The sequence below is a fragment of the Ictidomys tridecemlineatus genome, chromosome 6 (genome assembly GCF_052094955.1).
Source record: "Ictidomys tridecemlineatus isolate mIctTri1 chromosome 6, mIctTri1.hap1, whole genome shotgun sequence".
NCBI lineage: Eukaryota > Metazoa > Chordata > Mammalia > Rodentia > Sciuridae > Ictidomys > Ictidomys tridecemlineatus.
Genome location: NC_135482.1, coordinates 7,800,577 through 7,821,234, shown reverse-complemented (window position 1 = coordinate 7,821,234; position 20,658 = coordinate 7,800,577). Strand labels below are relative to the sequence as shown.

Here is a 20,658-nt window from a genome sequence, read left to right as displayed (position 1 = left end):
CCTACCAGACATTCAAGTGTCGGATGAAGGAACGACAGTTGCCTATCTGTGCCTTCTTGGTGCATTCGTTCTTTTCATAAATATTTATTGAGTAATTACCTAGGATCTGCACTGTGTAGTTAGCCTTAAATGTCAAAATAAACCTAGGCACTCAAGTCCCAAATTATGCATGCATAAATTATGTATGTGGAGTGTTAACATGCACACGCAGCAGAGAGTGCGAGCATATCTACAAATACCAGAGCTAGCAAGCTCAGTAAACTGTGCGCCAGATGTCCCTGAAATTTACAGAGAACCAAGAACCAAAAATGACAGTTAGCTCCATAAACCCAATAAAAGGAAAAGGGGTGGGGGGTGCAAAAGAACAAACGAACCTCCAGCAGAAGGAAGTGGCTATGGTTTTCTCTATGTGCACGAGTGGGGGTGGGGGAGATTTATAAAGCATTCTATGCTGGGCAGGTTCATGTAAGTCTGAGTTCCTCAAGGGCTGGCTCTTAGGAGCTGTTTGGAAAATTCATTGCCATGCATGAGTCGAGGGATTGCTTCTTATTCCGTTGGAAATTGTTAACGGGGACTGCATTAGCGACCCCTTATCGCTTTGCCTGATAGCGAGACAGCAGGTTCGCCCAAGCAATTCTGGAACCCTGATCACTGCCAATTAAGGAGCATTGTCTGGCTGACTTGATCAAGTGAGTATAAATATATTTATCGTGATTGGAATGGGGAAGGGAGACGCAGAAAGATTGAGGCAGAAGCTGCCACCCGTTGCCTGGCTCCAGCCTGGATCAAACCCAGCATGTCACCCAGTGCTCAGCAAAGACGGTCACTGGCTTCCAGAGGTGTAATGCACAGTGGAGAGAATTCAGGACTAAAATCATTTTCCCCAGAAGGGGCCCTGTCTCTCCTCATTTTCCCTCTTTGCTTCTCTCTCTCTCTTTTTCATGTTCACTTCTGAAAAGAGAAGAGAAACCAGATTCGATGTTGAGCACATTTTCATTCTGTCCTGTCGGCCACGCTGCCCCCACTTAGCTTCTCTGCAGTTCAAAGTGATGGCAGGGAACATTGTGGTCCAGGGCCCACCACCCTCTCTGTTGCGCATGTGCGCGGATCCCTCTGGCCGTGGGTTTGTTTCATTACTGACTTGTGGGACTTTGGTGGGAATTCCTGTGATGTGTCTGGGAGCTGGGTTTGAAAGATCCAGATAAAAATAGTCTCCTGCAAAGGACTGGATGCGGGAGGAATTTCTCACATTTAAACAGCTGAAAAAAGGAAGCGCATGTCAATCACATCTGGTGGTGTTCCTATTGTCACACTGGAGAGCAAGGTCTAGTTAAACAACTGCACAGATTGCAAAACTCAGGCTGTGTCTCCTGAGCCCCAAACAAATGGCCAGGGTCGGAGAGGAATACCCAAATTGTATTATTGCAGGGGATATTGATGATAGAAGTCATGTCATGGCAGGGACAGTCAATCAAAGACATGACTTATTTTCTCACCCTTGACTATTTGATAGAGCTAGGCTGATTCCAGCTGTTTTTCCACCTCTGTCATATGCATGCTATTCAGTTTCACCCCTTGAAAGCCATGGATGCTGCCCAGTGGCTATAACAAGGTAAAGAGGCTCTTCCCTCAGGCCTGTCCCCTTCAGCCTATAGTTTGTCTTTACCACTACAAATTGTCCTTGTGCCTATCTTCCTGAACCCACCAAACTTTATTTGATCACAGTTCACACAGATCCAGAACACAAAGACATTTGAGACAAAATACAGGTGCCCAAAATAAGTGAGGGACCAAGGGAGGAGAAATGTCATTTATAGGGATTGCTTTGCCTCAAGGCATCCGGCCATCCAGATCCAACCAAATCCTGCTCAATTTTTTCCTCCTCTAGCTGCCCAGAAATTGTCAAGGCCAAACCCCTTTTACCAAGCTACCAGAAATATGTCTTTCCTTTGCTTTTTGAATCTTAATGGATGAAGTACCTGGTTTGTTTTTGGGTTTTGGTTTAGGGCTTTTTTTTTTTCCTTGCCAGATATGCTATTTTTTGAGAACCAGAGTTCATGTATCTCCAAGGGAAAAAGAAAGTCACTTTGTATTTACCTGTTAGCAAATTACCACTTGCTGTGAAAACACAGTGAGCTGTCTCACTGTCTGCTGACAAATGGGTCATTCACCTGGCTGAACCGTGGCAGCTGGACTGTGCTCTTCGAGTTGGCTTAATTCTTTCTCATTGACATTTATTCCCTTGAAGCCAAGGGATTTCTCATTGCTCTCTTTGTTTGATTCTGCTTTTGAGGAATGTGCCTAACTCCTTCAGGTCTGATTGTTTAGCAAGCAGATTCAGTTAAATCCCTGACACTTACTGAGGTGCCCTGGGTTCCTCTGAAATTCTCTTCATTTGAAAGCTAGCTCCCTCCTAAACTAGTGGTTTTCTGTTGTGTAGACAGAGGCCCGATGTGACCATCTACCAAGAGCTCCTGGTTCCTAACTGGACCTTGTGTTTCACAGTCAGCAAGGCCAGGCTGCGTAGCCAAACAAAACGCACATCTCTCTCCTGCGCCTCGTTGTCCTCATTGTAGATACTGATGGGGACCACAGACAGTCTGTTCACCATAATGAGATAAAGCCAAGCAGACAATGAAGAGCCCCATCTAACCACATTGATACCGCTGGTTACCGGTGACAAGTCCTGCTCCCTCACATGCTGAAGGACAACACTAGAGAAGCAGGGGGAGGCAAGCATATAAAGCAGGGTTTATTTAAAAAGGGGTATATTTGTAAGTGAGGAGGGAGAAGTTACTATAAAAGGGGGGGGCATAGCTGGAATCCTGACATCCCAAGAAGCAAGGGTGTTTTGCCTTTTTATATGTCCTAGGCTTCATTTCTTGTACTGCTCTCTTCCCCTTATCTTTCTCCTTCCTGCCTACGTGACTAGGCCCAGGAGATGCTCGGTGAGATGGCCAAATTGTGAGATGAGACGCAGATGGGCCGCAGGGGCCAAGTTGGAGCGATCTGGGCAGGAAGGGGGCGTAATTAACAACTCCCTGTACCAAGGGACAATCCCTGAGACAGGTTACCTTAGCAACAGGTTGGAACAGGGGCAGGTTATCTTGATAAGGGTGGAGGAAGGGCTCTGAAGGAATTAATATTTCAATTCCTCTATTCTCTGAATCCGACTCTTGCCTCTGGCTTTCAACATCACACTGTGCAAATTACACTTGGTTGTAAGAAGGGACTTTTGTCCTGAATGTTTAGGTGGCTTTTCATTAGTTGATGCATGCCATTTCATTACGGGGATTAAAAATCCCCTGGATACACACAAAGCTCTTGACCTGGCTGAACCTCATTTCTTACATCATTTTGATTCTTTTGACTCCAGATACTTTGAGTTAGGAAGTAGCAAATGAGACAGAAACCTAGTTCGCGATACCAGGCCCAGGCCAGTTGCCTGGCTTTGATACTATACAAGAGTCACCATTGGTGATGGTTAGTTGTCTGCACACAGATTTCAGTATTTTGGCTATATTGGGAAAAGTGATGAATGCAAGGACCCTCTCTCTACTATACATGCAACTTCCTGTGGATCTGCAATTACTTCCAAATGAAAAGTTTAATGAGTGAGAGGAAGAAAAAAGGGCATGAGTGGCGTGGCTAATGGAGAAATAGTGCTCATCTTGGTTTTGATTCCTGGCTAGACAAATACTTCCATTTTGTTTGTCTTGTCCTGCTCTTTTCATATGTAGATTTTGTGAGCTGTCAGGGATAAAAGTGAGGGTTCCCTCTCTATGGAACAGAAGAAAGAAAATTAAATGGGCTGCATGAACCACCAGCAACATTCTGTTAGAAAGCCACCCACTTCCTGTCTCCCCCACCCATTCACCTGCACAAACTATCTCCTGTGCCCATTCTCACCTTGTCCTCCTTTCTTCCCATCCCCTGGGGCTGCAGAAGAACCCACCAGGCAAGGCACCTCAGCCCTTTCTGTGTGTCTCTGAGCTCAGTCCTTTGAGGTTATCTCTCTGGGCTGGTTCTTTCTTACTCAGGATTTTGACAACCATCTACATATACCGGTACAGACCCCAAATGTCTAGCTCTACCCAGACTTTTTCGCTGAGAAACACAACTACCCAGAGAGTAGGAGTCTCTGCCTACGAGCTTCACAAGCATTTCAAACTCCTCCTGTGTTCTCTTATATCAGGAAATGCTTCTACCATTTACCAAAATGCCCACAGCAGAAACCTAGAAGTCATGGAGTCTTATGCTATCCCAAGGACTTCTATGTGAGCATAAATACACACTGGGTTTCAAAGAAAAGAATGCAAATGATCTCAGCAACATTTACTATTGATTTCAATGGAAATGACAGTATTTTGGCTACATTGGGTAGAGTAAAATAAATTATTGAAAGACCCCCGTCCAATGAAAGACCCCCGTATCCCTGTCCAAGGAGAATCACACAAAACACTGGCTGCAAAAGCAAGAGGTTGGTTTATTGGGACACAGGCGCCTGCGGGTGCCCAGCAGAACCTCAGCCGGAGCTTTGGTGAACTGGCACACCGGGCTTGGGGATACAGAGATTTTTATAGGGTTTGGGACAGGTTTCGCGGGCGCGGGAAGCAACAGGTTTCTTATTGGTTTGTTTAAATCTAGCATATAGGCCACCTAGGGGGTACAGGTCTGCATTCCAAAAACCACAGGTCTGCATTCTATTCTTTCTGTTCCTGCTTATCTGTTCCGGTTTATTCATTCATGCCTCAGGATTCGGGTGCTCTGTTCTTCCACCGGTTGTCCGGAGAGCATGCCTGGCGCCTGAACCTGTTTATGGCCTGTCTGGTATCTTGGTTTCATATCTTGGCCTTAGGTAACTAGGCTGACTGGGCTAGGGTCTTTCATTATCAAAAACTATTTCCTTTTACTTTCTAATGTGTCATCAGAATATTTAAAATGACAAGTGTGGCTTGCATTTGTGACTCATATTTTACTTCTACTGGACAGTGCCATCCCAGGCTCTTCTCTGCCATGTAGCCACTTCCAAATGGTGGATAATTCATAGGAATTCTCTAGAATTGAGCTAAGGGAGAATATAAGTGCAGAGGTTAAGTTTAAATCCTGGCTCTTTTTTTTTTTTTTTTTTGTACATGGGAACTTGAGCAACTATTTAAGTTCTTTGAGCCTCAGTTTCCTGAATATCATAATAGTTCTTATTTGTTAGATTCTTTGTGGGGACAGTATTTCTCATATTCTTGCAAGTACCACATGCGCCAAAATGACTAACCATGTACTATGGGTGACAAAAGCACAGGCAAAGGCCCCTGGTCGAGAGAAAGAACATGGTCTCTCTCCGTCACAACTCAGCTTTCGTCAACTCTGACCAAGATTACTGCAATGGTTTCTCCACCTCAGGTAATTCTGACTCCCAACCTTCATTCTGCCACCAGGCTACAAGTTCCCTAATAGAATGTTATCACACATTTCAGCGACTCCCCACCACCCTGGGGATGGAGTCCAACACCCTCTCACGCTATGCGCTGCTTTTGTGGGCCTGCCTCCTCCCTGATCACCAGTCCATCTCCTGCCAGTCCACAATGACCATAATAACCTGTTGGGTCCCTTCCTCCTATTGCATATATCACTCTCTTTTGTGAGTGACATGTGTGCTCTCTTCTCTGAATAGCTACTTGTCTGCAAGACTCAGTTCGATTGTCACCTCATTTGGAATGCTTTGTTTGTCCCTCCTACACCTGTGTCCAGCCCAGGTCACAATAGGGGTCTCTCCCTATGCTTCTCAGTCACTTGGGGTTGGCTTTTTTACCATGGGGGTTCCCACATCTTTGGTTAAATCTGTTGTCCTTTTAGCCAGACAGTGAGCCCCCCCCCCCAAGATCTGGGGTGGGCTCTTTAGTCCACTCTGGGTCTCAGTGTGCCGCATAATGCCTGCCATAGAGTGCAGCGGGGCCGGGGGAAGGCTGTTGAGCAAATGCATAAAGCATAGGGAGCTGCCCTGGGAGGGAGGGGATGAGCAGGAGCCCAGTGAGGCTGAGCTTCAGAAAGTCTGAGAATTACCCAGGGAGAAATTGCCACTCCTGGTGGTGCAGACAGAGTCAGAATAAGAGATAAGGATCTGGGCAGGTGGTCAGTGGTGGAGGATCTGCAATGAAAGAATAGAAAAAGAAGATCAGGAAAAGTGCAGAACCACATTTGGTACTGCTGGTGGTTTAGTAACTTCCCCTAAAATGGTTCCAGGAAGAAAGGAGGTTCTAGGAAGGCACAAGTCACATGAAGGAAGGATGATGTCACCAACCAATTCCGGATGATTTGTCACCAGGACTAAGTACCTGGGTGATACAGGCAAAGGCCAATCTGGTGACTATGTGATGGGATTACTAATAATATACTGGGACTAGTGCCCAGGAATTTTATACTGTGGTCCAAATGCCAAGCACAGAAAAATTTGACAAGTTATGGGTATAGGAAGTAGATAATGAATTTGAAAATAACAACATGAAATGCCAGAATAATCACAAGAGAAATATCTGTTTTTGTTTGTTTGTTTGTTTGTTTGTTTTTGGTACTGGGGATTGAACCCATGGGCACTTAGCCACATCCCCAACCCATTTGATTTTTTTATTTTGAGACAGGGTCTTACTAAGTTGCTTAGGGCCTTGCTAAGTTGCTGAGGCTGGCTTTGAACTCATGATGCTCCTGCCTTAGCCTCCTGAGCTGCTGGAATTACAGGCATGTACCACTTCACCCAGCACAAGAGAAATATCTGAATTTGTTAAGAGGACAGAGATTCCTGCTTTGGCACAACTGTGGATTGAAAAAAATCATAAATATATAAAACCTACTTATCAAAACACATAGTGTTACAGAATGCATAATGGCAAAAACATGCCTTTGACCCATAACGATATTAAAAGTAGCAAATCATACAAGACAGTAGAAAAAATAGGAGGTATGACATTTTGTGCTCACAGGATGTATGAATGAGAATATGTACTTCTGCATGCAAACCACAACCTGCAGAAGAAACTATAAAACCTGGAGCTGCGGCTCAGCGGTAGAACACTTGCCTAGCATACACAGGACCCTGGGTTCCATCCCCAGCACCACAAAGAGAAAGAACAGAAAAAAACTCTAAAGACTTCACTCTAGGACTGCAGATCTGATCCTCCAGGCTACCACACTCCCTGGTTTTCATGGAAGAGATTTTGTGCGACAGGCATTGAGTGAGGCAAAGGGGGCAGTGCAGAAAGAAGTAAATGACTCCTTGCTGTCTTTCTCAGCAATGCTCTGGTCTACCACTTTGAGAAGGTTAAATATTTGGGATCTGCACAGGCTAAAATTTTATGTTTATTTATTTGAAATTTACATTTAATGGCGTATTCTGTATTTCATCTAGAAACCCTACTTAGCAAGGTGTGGATTTCCCCATTCAGATTTCCTGTGAACTATGCATTTGGATAGTTGTTACTGAGAAAATATGCATTAAAATAACAATAACTAATGAGTATTGCAGACCTACTGTGTGTCAGGCACTGTGCTAGTGGTTTAGGAGGATATTTCAAATCTTCTTCCCAGGAACACGTAAAGGCAGGTGGTATTATTATTCCTGTTTTTACACTAAAAAAACCTGAGGCTTAGAGAGCCTAATTAACTTGCTTGGTGTTACCCAGATGGCTGATGGGAGAGCCATGGTTTGAACTTTGGAAAACCCTGGCTCTGAAGCCCAGGTGCTTGTCCCCTCACACCACATACATAGCCACAGCACTAGGCAAGGGGTACATACATCAAGCCCCAGAGAAGAAAAAGAGTGGCAAACCACAGGATGTCATGGGAGCAGGCCCCAAGTAAGGCCCAAGGAGCCATTGAAGTTGGACCATGTACCTTGGTTTAAGTAAAATGTGCCCCTAAACCTAGACAGATGCAGCCCCACGCCAAGACACACAGCTTGGTTAGAAGAACAACAGATGAGTTTCAGCCCCCATTACAGTTTCAGCCAGGGGCCTTTGTACAGGGAACAACCTCACAGCCCCACACATACTGGGGTGAGGGGGCCAGAGCCGAAGCAAAGGTGCAGGTGGGCGCTTAGAGAACCGTGAGAGGCCTTTCCCTTTCCCTAAGGCGGGTTTGCATTGCATTGGTGGATTCTGGAGTCAGTTTTGAAAGACAGGCTGGGGAGAGATTGCTGAAGGCCTGGCATGACAACAAGAAAGGCTTGAGTGGCTTGGGAGGTCACATGACAACGTGACTGACAATTCTGAATGGGAAAATCATCCTCAGAAAGTCTGTGTCAGAGGCTTCAACACACAGAGGTCTTTGCTCCACAAACAGGGGAGTAAGGTAGAGGGAGAATAGGGGCATGGTAAGGTGACAGAACCCATTCAAAGGCGTGACAAAAAGAAATTCTATGGCTCAGAAAAGAGGACAAGGAGAGGGGACAGAAAGACTAAGGAGGAAAGCAAGAGAGCACATGAATTCCTTCCACTTGGCATCTCCCCAAATTCGGTCCTGAAGGAGGAGATCACCCTGCTACAGTGCACTTCCTTTTCCCAGAGGGTGATCAGACTGGCACAGAAAGACAGGGCCATGGCACAGCACAGCTGGGTTTCAGCAAGGCTTTTGGTTGTACTTCTCAAGCAACTATAGAGGACAGAATGAAGATGCTTAATCTGATGGGTTTGTAGTGCTGCTCAAAGGACGCTGATTGACAAAATAATGTCACCCTCCAGGGAGAGTTTAGGTAAAGAAAGTGAGTCCAGAGAGGGCCAGTTTGCCGGTGGCCACATGGTGCATGAAGGAAGCTATGCCTGGCTCCAAAGTCAATGTCTATTTATTATGAAATAAGAACCAAAAGGCAGGAAATTCACTTCTGGACAAGGAGTTGAAAGATAAAACCAGGGAGTCAGAGTAGAAATTCAGGCCCCAAGGAACTGTTATGGGCTGAGCAACTAATTGGCTGAAAGGGAGGAATAAAAACAAGATGAAAGTCAGAAAGGCTCCATGCAGGGGAGAGATCTGCATTTTGAGTCCAAAAATCCATCACAGGGGTGGAGATGCCTGGCTTGGCGGCAGCAGCTGAGCCGGAGTTCCTGCTGTTGGGTTGCGGGCCTCCTGAGCAACCATCCTGGCCCCGCAACCGTCCTGTGCTGCAGCGCAGGCCACATCTGCAGGGTGGCGTTCAGGCTGGGCGATGCCTTTTGAGCACAGCCGATAACTAAGACCTCAAGGAAAGGACCAGGAGATGAGGAGTGGGGGGTGGGGGACTCTGGGGATATTCAAGTTTAGAAACAAGAAGTGTGAGGGTTTTGCTGTAGTTAACTTTTGCTTGTCACTTCTTAGGGCCGAATTCATACTGAAAGGAGAGGCCTTTTGGTCCAGTATCAGCAGCTCGCCAAGCCATTAACTCACTCTTTCTCTCTCCTTCCAATCCCCTCTCCGGAGTCGCCCTTGGGCTGGAGCTCAGCACAGTGAATTAGGGAAAGACCCACCAGCTTTGGGAACAACTTCCATTTTTGAGAACCTAGGATTTGAGGCCTCTCTTGACCAAAACTGGCAACTGAAAAAAAAAAAGAGAACTGGAACTAGGCGTCTAGCTCGGTGGTGGCATGCTTGCCTGTCAGTGGGTAAGGGCCTGGGTTCAATTCCTGGCACCATGGAAAGAGAAAGGGCAGAAAAACATGGTCTTCAAAAAGCTTAACCCAACTTGAGCTAGGAATCTCTAATTTTCCAAAAACAAGAAAATTCTAATTATTCACTGGATGAGGGGAACTCACAATATCTCCCTTTGATTGACAAATTTTAGTGCCCTAGCCCAACTGTACCTTTACCTGTGACTTGCTCCCTAAAAATGTCATTACCTCTAACTTTTCAGGGATAGACTTATCGACTACCGCCCGATAAGTGATCCTAGGAGTTAATCTTCACTTTTGCACGCTTTGGAGCTAAAAAAAATGACCAGCATTCCAGTAATAAACCGTGGCTTGGGAACATAAGTAAAAGTGACAAAAAGATTAAGGTAGTTTCGGTCAGGTAGTCATTTATTCTACACTTTCTGTGCTTTGCCCAAGTAAGAATTACCATGGCCCCGGGCTCAGATGTCAAGGAAAAGGACAGGGGACACCAAGCATATATGCAGCATTTGTGAAAGATGTCACAGCTCTGGTGACAACACAGCAAAAAGATGGAGGCTTTCAAACTTATGATAAATAAGCTGAGCATTCAGAGCTTGAATCGATAAAAACAAACATGAAGAGAACAGAAGGGAAGAGAAGAAAAAGAAGCCACCATAAAATCCCAATGATGTATTTGAAGGGAGATCATGTTGTGAATAGAAATGGAGAGTTAAAAAAAAAGGAGGCTAATTTTGTAAAATGTCTGTCTCTTTCTTACCCTCCTCTCTGTACTTGGCTCCCCTCCCACCCTTCTGATAGGGTTCAGGAAATGATTTCTGATTCTGGGTGGTGTTTTTAATGCTTCATCTGTGTTTGGTTTTGCTGGCGGGGCTCATGGCGTGTCTGTAGACAGTTGTCATAGCTTCAGGAAACAATAAGGATACAACAAGGAACCAGCCAGGGCAACCTCAGTCTTTCTGCAGAGCAGGGCTGGGAGCAACATCTCCAGGGGGCCCGAGGACACTGGGTGTTCCGTTTCTGTTCTTTTGGATTGAAGTGTTTGTGGTGTCATTTTAACAAGAGAGGAGCAGGAGTATTAAAAACAGAAGTATCTTCGACATCACTTTTTCAAACTAGATTCAGGGGAAGTCTTTAATGTTTCAAGGAGAAAAAGAAAGAATTTGGGAAACACGTTGTGGGGAAAGTTGATGATGGAAGAAAAGGGTGACATTGAGAGAAAAGAAGAGGCGGAGGAGCAGCAGCTTGTAAGTTCGTGAACTGACATTGGTTCCCATTTTTGCAATTGCCTTAAAACACTTGATTGCTTGGACCAAGGTCAACCAGGTTTATTACAGTCTTTGCCCCTTTGACCAAGAAGTAATGGGCATGAAGTTCATGGGTAAGAATTGCTGCTGTCAATTCCTTCACTAGAGGACAGCTGCTCGGGAAGGTTCAAAGGGCCTAAGCCTGTTAGCAATTATCCTGAACTAGTACCAGGTTTTGTCATTGAGTGTCAACAGAGGCCAGGTGAAACAGGAAAGACAGCACACAGCCTTAGGAGCCAACAACATGGACTCTTAACCTCTCTCCCTCCACTTCTCATCTATAAAACGTGAATGGTGATTAATAATAATAAATAAATGTTGTCGAGACTTGGGCAGCATGTTCCCTCCTGCACTGTCCGGGTGCTTCCTGTGTAAAGTCACCAACCTGGGGACTGAGCTCAGGGTGGAGGGCAGTGCATGGAAGCAAGTCAGGGTGCTGCTCCTCGCCTCCCCTCCCCCATTTCCCCTCAGCTGGCGCCATCTTCTCTCCCCACTCCCTGGGCCACCTTGATCACCCGGGTGGGGTCGCACCTTTGGATAACACAGCAGCTGAGGTGCCATCGCCAGCAGAGGAAAGCTAGTCCTTGCCCAGGAAAAGCAGGAGGACGTGGGGGCTTGAAAGCTGAAAAGAAGCATATGCTTGGTGGATTTAACACTCTTTTAAAACAGTTTTGAAATTTGTTTTTTCTCTATGAGAGAAATGTTGGTAGATCACTGAAATGCAAAAATGCTTCGGAGGAATAGACGGTCGGATGTCTAGGCATTCTGCACGCACTGCCCCGTGACACCATGGGGTGAGCATTGCCCTCTGAAGTCCTGGAGAGGAAATTGAGGCTCAGAGAGGTTAAGGTCCCCTGGCTACCAAATGAACAGCACGACCTGAGGCTTGAAAGCAGGTCTAACACCCAGGTCCTGCAGCCTTCCACTGTGGGGCAGCCTCACCATGCACAGTGGTAAGTCAGGAAAAAAGTGGAATTTGGGTGCAATGCATTTTTTAAAAAAAAATTTTTCTTTCAAAAAAAGTTTGAGGACAAATGAGATTTGATGTGATAAGCCTTGAATTTAAAAAAAAAGGTCAATTATATAAACTAGACTGGAGTGAATTAAAGAAGAGTAAAGGCAATAAATAGGCCATAGAAGGAAAAGAAAACAACGATCTAGGCTTTGTCTCTATTATCACTCAAGTTACAAGACGGGACAAGAGAGGGGACCTGCAGGGGACACTCTCCCCCACTTATCTCCTCTTCTACTTCTCTTCCTTCTTATCCTCCCCCCTCACAAACTACCTCCCACCAAAAAAAAAAAAAAAAAAAAAAAAAAAGTCATAAGCAGGAAAAAAAAGGAGCTAATTAAAAACAAAAAAGTCATCCTTGAGACCCATGAAATCTCCATAATCCACAGTGACAGGCAGGGACCCGCGGAACAGCAATTTGATTAAATAAGGATATAAGGGATTTAGAGGGACTCTCTAGTAGTGAAAAGTTTGTCTACAAGTCTGGAAAATATATTTATTTGGCTTCCAAACCTGAAAATCAGGTGCGTTCCAACTGAGGAGATGGTCCCCATTTGGGAACTAGGAAGAGATCTTGAGACCAAAGAGTTCAGAGGAGCTGGGGATCCCAGGTCTGACTGAATTGCTAAAATCTTGGCCAAGGATGTGTGGGAGGAGACTGGCAGAGAGGCAGTAAGAGGTCAGGGCAGGTAAAGCCACCCTGGCCATGGGGGTCATGGGCTGAGCCTCATTCCCTTCCAGACAGGGAAGAAAAAGCAACCCTCCCCTGCACGTGGCTCAGAATCTTGCTCGAAACTCAGCTGCCCATTAGTTGCCTGTCATCAGAGACAGCTCTGTCGGCGGCTCTCTGCAGAAGAAAAGCAGCATGAGAGGATGAATTGTTATTTGGGGAACACACCTGCGCACAGGACAGGAATGGATGGGAGACAGGGAGCACCCTGGTGGCTTCTATTCATAAGCCACTTCCTCAGGGTCTCCGAGACTGGCACCAGCAGACCAGCACTAATGACTTATTGTTCTCGGACATGCTGCAGAGGGCCCAGTCTAGTTCCATTTGTCCACCCTGCCACTCATGATGGGAGATTTGTGCTTTCCTGGGGCTTAGGAGGGGGAAAATAATGAGTCACTTGAGGACAAGAGAAAAATAAGAATGTCCTATGCAAAAAAATCACTTATGATAGGCTTTTAGAGCAGATGAGAATCTTAGCCAACTAACCAGAAATGTTTTGGTGGGTGTGTTTTGCTCATCTTTGCTTACTTTGGTTGCAATAAAATCAGAGATGTTTACATCCCCTGGAGAGAGCACCTGTCCTATTGAAAGGGCTGTCTTATTCTCCTGGGATATTGAAACAAAAAGAAATGGCGCTGAGTCTCTGAGAGATCCAGATAAGCAAAGGTTGCAAATCTCCTAAAGCAGAGGATTTTGATGGCTACGCCAAGTCCATGGCTACCTGCAGGCTGATCTGCTAAAAGTCAAGTGGGGAGGACCCAGATGGCCCCACAGGAGCTAGTTGTAGTTGCTGCCATCCCAACTCCCACCCCACCCTGTGTGCCTGGCCTCAGATCCAAGTCTCCAGAAAAAACAGAATCAAATCTTACTCAAAAGGAATTTGAGGGTCTCTATTTTAAAGACTGCAGGAGATGAATTAGATGTTAATTCAGGAGCAGGAGGAATAGGGCTGGGGATATTGCTCAGTTGGTAGAGTGCTTACCTTGCATGCGCTAAGGTCCTGGGTTCAATCCCCAGCACCACAAAAAAAAAAAAAAAAAAAAAAAGAGCAGGAGGAGTAAAGAAATATGTACGCTTTGTTAGACATTCAGCAGCTTGTTAGACATTCAGCGGCCAGCTGATTAGGAAGGGTCCTGCAAGCAGAAATTCTGCTGGTATGGAATGAAACAAAAATGTTGTCATTTGAGAGCCCCAAATGTGGAAAGGCCAGTTCTCGTTCTCTTGGCTAGGCCCAGCCTTCCAGCCTTTCTTCCCCCACCCCCTCACTTCTCCAGAATAGATTGGTTTGGGTCTCTAGAATATTTAAGCAGTGGCTGGTGGGTGAACTGTGAAGTAGGTGTCTATCCTATGCTTAAAAATGTTCAGGAAGGGCCATCTGTAACCTTTCTGTTTCCTGTGCCTACATCCAATTCCTACTAAGTCAGAAAGGCCCCAAACACAGCTGTAAGGTTCAGATAAAAGAAAACCACACAATAGAGGTTTCAACCCAGGATCATTAACCCAGAGTCAAAAGCAGAGTAAGGGACTCGCTTGTCACCCTGAGATGAATAGGGACCACCATGCCAGGATGCTCAGATGGAATTTAAGCTTTAGAAAATGTGTGGGAGAAAATGACTTCTAATTCTCTTCCACCTAAGCAATTCTCTGTTTTATAGGTGCTAGACTCTGAAATGTTAATGTTTATGTGCCTTAAAACTCACAAGGGACAATGAGGACAATCACCAAACCTATCTAAATAAAGATTATGGGCCTCAGAGAGGCAAAGGAAAGTTAGAAGCTGCAGTCAGCAGTTTGGGGGTGCACCATTGCCCTCTATTGGATTAAAAAAAATCAGACTTCTTAGTGCGGATGTGTGTTTCATTATCTGTGGCAGGATTTGCTAAAAAGTCGTGGCACCTCTGAGTGGGAAATTCATTGATCCTTGTAAGTAGGTCCTGTTGTTTGCTGTCCCTTCCCTGCGGAAATGGACTGTAGTTATAACTCTAATGACAGGTCGTTTGTCATGCTTTCGTTCACTCAGCTAGGAACTGGATGGAAGTAACAGGAAATCTACCAGTAAATGACAGCAACCACCATTCACGGGACTCCTACTATGCGTCAGGGTCTATGCACTCATGCCAGCGACCCCACAGTGTAAGCATGGCTGCTCCCACTTCATGGACATGATAGCACACCCCCGGAAGCAAATGGCACGTTTTAGAAACAAATCCAGGTCCATCTACTCCGAAGCTCACGCTGTCCACTGAGCTGCAACCCTCCCCTCTGGAAGTTTGTAAACCACTAGGGGAAACAGGATAGAGATGTAAACATGTGCAGCAAAGATGGGCAAACTCTCACCAGTGGGCCTGATCCAGTCCTTTGTGTATTTTTGTCCTTGAGCTAAGATGGTTTTTACCGTATTCCATGGTTGGGGGAGTGGGCAGGACAAAAGAATAATAGTTCTGTGTGATATGTAAAAATTACATAGAAGTTCAAATTTCAGTGTCTATAAGTAAAGTTTTATTGGAACAAGTCTGCGCCCATTCATTTACCACCAAGCCTGCCTTCTGGCTACAACAGCACAGTTCGATATTGACGACAGAAACCGTACAGCTCGGCAAGCCAGAAGGATTTCCTATTTCTGGCCCTTTACAGAAAAGGGTTGTCGACCCCTGGTCTATTCTCCAAGGTGGAATGTTCTATCTCAATAGTTTTCAAAGTGCGTTTGGGAATTGAGAACAGGGAAAACTCATATTTATTTGGTCCCCATATGGGGATCCAGAGCCGATATACAGGTGTGCTCTAAGATTCAATGCCTGTTAAAACCCAGATTTTAAAACAGATCAATTAAAAGGCAGTTATTTGCATAACAAATTTCCCTTTCCATTTGATAAGGGGATTCACCACAGGGTTTCTTTGTAGAATGAGTCTCCATAATACATGCTAATATGATTCCATTTACAAATACTCTCTTCATAATAATTTTCAAGAACATTCCTATTGTGTACAGTGGGGCTTAGCTATAATTGTTTTGCTTTTTTTTTTTTTTCCTGGTAGCGTAAGATTTCCTATTTCTGAAAAGTAATTGAGCTGGCCTTGCCTGTCAGTTCCAAGGCGAGGGATTGCTGTCCCTGATTGTGTCCCAGAGGGGCTTGACCTATCCTACAGAAGGATGGTGGTTCCTGCAGATGCACTGGTACATGCGCACAGTCCCACCTACTTGGGGGTCTGTGGCAGGAGGTTGGCTTGAGCCCAGGTGTTTAGGACCAGCCTGGGCAACGTGGTGAGAGCCTTTCTCAAAGTAAATAAGAAAAGACTGTTCTAAGTGTGTATTTTATATGACAGTAGATAACTGGTATAATTTTACATTTTTTCCTAAGTTTCTCTTGGTAATTTCAGCCAAACTCCTAAACTGTAAAGTCTTCACTATGCCCTTCACTTCATACCCAAGATAATTACATTTGTGGCTAATGTCCTGATAAATATGCGACCAGCAAAAGTTATAGAAAGCAATCTTTCTCTCTTTTTTTTCTCTCTCTCTGTCTTTATAAAATTGCAAGATAGTATGTTATCTGAATTACAACATAAACTGGGGCAAGTATTCAAATTAGAGATCTTCCCGGCAAAATAGGAAGTGGTATTGCTGATTCAATTTAGGACCCAGCTCTCTCTTCCACGGGGTCCTAAGCCCGAATCTTTGCCTAGCTTTTTGGCCTTATGCAATTGCTCTTTTTAAGAGATACATAAAATGGAAACCCTGGCTATTCATAGGCAACTTAGGAGGAGCTGACATTATTCAAGAAGTTTATTGCCTGGTTCCATTTTGATGGTAACTATGTTTCTGAACAAATCCACTTAAATCTGCTTTTTAAGTGGAGGTTGTTTTAAAGAGCCGTCTCAGGCCTTTTGTTTCTGTGTCCTCCATGGCGACTGTGTTTTAGAATTCCAGGAGCATTCCTGTTGTATAGCCTGATTATTTTTCAGGGTTTTTGTTGTTTTGTTTTCAGTGGTAAAAGAAGCTTATGTGGAAAGGCAAGGGCAGAGAAAATCGTGTCAGGGCAGTCCTGTGTGGCATTGCCCTGTGGTCAAGCAGGTCTGTGTCACAGAGCTGCTAATGGAAAATGTGCGAGAGAGTCGCAGGGGGCTGGGGAGCAGCAGAGATGGCATTAGAACCTCACAAATGGAATCATCAAGGGGGCCAGTGTGGGAGGAGGCTGCTGGAAGCTGCTCGGCTGCTCCTGGAGGCTGCAGCTTCTTGCACTGTATAGCAGGTGACATTTCAGCCATCTCCTCAGCCCATCACTGGCAGGGAAAGCACACGGAATCCATCTGTGAGACTCTCCAAAAGGGAGTGTCACTCTTCATCTCCCCCAGAGGTCAGAAGCACTGAAATTACAGGCAGCAGCAAGAAGGTTCCATTGCGTTCTTGAATTCAGACTGTCATTTGTTGTGTTCTCTGTCTTTCTCTTTCCCTCTCTGAATTGCTGCTACCCAGGTTTTAATCTTCATCATATATTTTTTTTCCTCAAATGTGATATGAAGTGGTGCCAGGTACAGCTTATAAAACAAATCAATGCATACTGAATAAACTATATTAGTTTTCTTTTTCCCTAGTGGTAATTTTAAAACTTTTCAAAATTAACACTAATGGACATAGAGAAATGGGGATATAAATTTCCGTGCCTTTTAATGATCAGACTGAAGACTGGCCCCTGGGAGTGACATAATTTACCATTCTCTGCTATCAGGAATGCTTCAAAGGAGGGGTTTGTGAAGCCCTGTGATTCTAATAAAAAACAGCACATATCTCAGCCCGCCTTTGAACATCTCCCCGCACCACCAAACAGCCGCTGAGCAGATCTCATTTCACAAATGGAAATGGGAGCAAATACACTTTTTGCAAAATGATTTCATAAAGAGTGGGCTTGTTTAATTGTGTTTTAGGAGCCAGGATTAATATTATAGGCTGGGGAGCTCTGAGATGTGCGTGCGCGGCTGGCTTTGCCACACTGCCTGCCTCCTGGGGCAAGGCAGAGAGAAGTGGCAGTATTCAGAGACAATTTCACTTCTGCCTTGCCCTTCTCCCCCAAGTGATTTCCCAGCCAGCCTGAACCAAGCGCCCAGGCCTGAGCTGTTACATGTAATGGCAGAGAGATCTTCCCAAGCTCAAGGTCACACCTAGAGCATACTTTGAATATTTCTTTTTTCTTTTCTTTCTTTTTTTCTTTCTCTCTTTTTCTCTAATTTATGTGACTTTCTGATATGGTCAGGATTTGCCCTTGTCTCCATTCTGCTTATTAAGGTAAATTTGCATGGAAATGGGGTCGTGGTTTTCAGAACCATTCACCTGACACTTGATCTCTTGAGGTGACCAGTGTCTACTGTGCTTTATATGAGGGTGACCCACAGAAGCCATATCCCCTGCAAACCAGAGGCAAGGCCTTAATTAGGAGAAGCTCTGCATGTTGACCTAATGGGGTGAATCAAATCAGCAAAGACATTTAGCATTAACAAAGGAGGGCAGACTTCTCCTTCCTGTGGAGTGGGTTAACTAGGTCACAAAAATGTTAATTTGCTTTAGATGGACAGATCTTGAAGAAGATGTACGAAAAGTGTATTTGCCTTGTTGTTTGGGAATAAGTTTGAACTGGTGAAAAAGCTTCGAGAGCCATTTGTGACATTTTATTTGACTTCTGAGCTATTTTTCACTTAATACTTACCTTTGGACCGGTAATATTTGCCATTAGAAATTACCTTTGGAAAACCAAGCAAATACGGAAAATTAGAGACACGAACCCTTGCTATCACCTCGTCACAGTCAGCTTTAATCCTCTGAGCTCTCTGCTCTTTATCCTGCCACCTGCTGCCACCTCCCTTATTTGCCCAAATCTTGTCTACTGGGGCAGAAATTCAAACTGAGAGGACGATGTGGCCCCAGTTTCCTGATCACTGAAAGTCCACCAGGTTTGAAGGTTACTTATTAACTCACTCAAAGGGTTCGAGACTTAGGGAATTTTTGAGAAACATAAATGCCAGACCACAGCTTTCCAGATTCGGCCCTGACAGTAAGCTGTCTTAGCAGAGAATCAAAGGATTTGATAGTCTCGGGGACTCAGCGCCACATTTCAGGGAGAAAAGTTCCTAGGATATGGAACACATCAGAAGAAAGTCGTGCGGCTTCTAACCTGCTTGCTTTGGCTGGAGAAAGATTTATTTCATAAAATTATTTTAAAACATCAATACTCCTTAACTTTATTTGCATAATACTTTGCATCTAGTATTTCATTTCCTCTCATAATTTTATTCATTGAATATCATGATCTCCATTTTACAGATGAAGAAACTGAGGTTTAATTTCTTTCCCAAGATCAAATGGCTATTTACCAACAAAACTAGGATTCTACCCTTCTCTCTCTTTCTTGCTTTCTGTATGACATCTCCACAGATTCCTAAAAAGAAAATTTCATGCTCAATGTAATATGGTGATTGATACATTGATCTTTCTTCACACAGGTCTCATGCATTACAAGGAGGGGCCAGAATTTTAACTCATTTAAAAAATGTGAAAATCAAAATTTCCAAAATGTTCTTGGTTTATGCTACAATAATAAAATAAGTAATTTGATCAACCAAGTCTGTCATCTCAAAAACCAAAATGCTTCCAAGTCTCTAAAACCGTGCAGAAGGACGCTGAGCTCCCCACTGGCCGGGCCATCTAATTCTCTTAAATGATTCAGATGTAAAAGAGAAAATGGCATCTGTCTAATTAACACCGCCTGGTTAAATATAGCTGCCAAGGGACAGCCTCGGGACAGTGTTTACAGAACAGTCTCCCCAGCCCCTTGGGCCTCAAGTTCCAGTTGATAGCAAGCCTTCTGTCCTTATCAAGTGGAAACAGAGATGCCCCCAGAAGGGGGTGACAGGCCACTACAGGCCAGGCAACAGGCGAGGGGAGATGAAAGGAGAGGGAAAAGGCTGTCATTGGCCTGCATTTCCTGCTCCTGGCATCTGTGGGTTCAGAAAACCATCCCAGGAACCAGATCTGGAAGGATCCAGGAGCTCTTGCTTCAAACACAAGCCCTCGTGTCCACCTGAGTCCTGCTCTCGTGCCTGCAGACATTCATTGGGCCACACTCCTACCCACTGCTGAGGCTGCCAGGCAGTGCCATCTGCTCTGAGGCCCTTCCCCGGTGGAAAGGCACAATGACCACCTTATTTCTCTTCCAGCTTCACGTCCCAACATGGAAGCTGTTGCCAAGTTTGATTTCCTGGCCTCTGGGGAGGATGAACTGAGCTTTCACACTGGAGATGTTCTGAAGGTAGGTGATACGCGGTCCCCAGGGAGTGAGAGCTAGTTGAGGTCCCCCAAGTCCTGCCACTGAGGTCATCTAACAATCCATGCCTTTGTCTCTGAAGAATGTTCACAGTTCCTTTTATGAAAAGACGTTCAGCTCCATGCAGGCCAGAAGAGAGCATAAGTCACCATCTTATCCTGAGACACTTATGGTCCAGAAGGGGACAGACACCCATCCCCAGGACTGTCCCAAATGTTGTCAGCTCAGGGAGCACAAAGGAGGGAAGAGGTGATTCCACCTTGAAATATGGGGGTTGTAGGAATGTGGCAGAATGAGGGTCAGGAATGCAGTGAGCTCAGTGGGACCTTTTGCTGAAACCCAGGGCTGTGCTAAGGCAGGAGCACCCAGGTTCATGGTTGGAGCTTAGGAGAAGAGGTGAGGATGGGTACAGACGGCCAGGGAGAGGCAGCTGGGCCAGACGTGGCTCAACAAAAGCCATGCACACCCAGCCACTCAGAGGCTCCTTAAAACTTGTCTTCAGCCTGTAATTGAGTTGTAGTGGCTACTTGCTGAGCTGAAGTGGCCTTGGACTTCTCCCACGATGTAGGCACACTTATGGATTCCAAAAGTTAGCCCTTGTTTTTTGCAAAAGAAACACAAAACCCTTCTGGAGGCTATTTAGTGGTCCATGATGCCAAAGGCCTCT

At 45.1% G+C, this 20,658-nt stretch overlaps 1 protein-coding gene across 1 annotated transcript in view; it reads left to right on the top strand.

The window, feature by feature from the left end:
* Positions 1-375: 375 nt before the first annotated feature.
* Positions 376-20,658, top strand: part of Grap2 (GRB2 related adaptor protein 2) — a 39,036-nt gene continuing 18,753 nt past the window's right edge. Inside the window, exons 1-2 of the mRNA XM_005322231.4 lie at positions 376-689; positions 19,885-19,976. Coding sequence (XP_005322288.1) covers positions 19,899-19,976 — 78 coding nt within the window. The 5' untranslated portion in view covers positions 376-689; positions 19,885-19,898. The remainder of the gene's footprint in view (positions 690-19,884; positions 19,977-20,658) is intronic.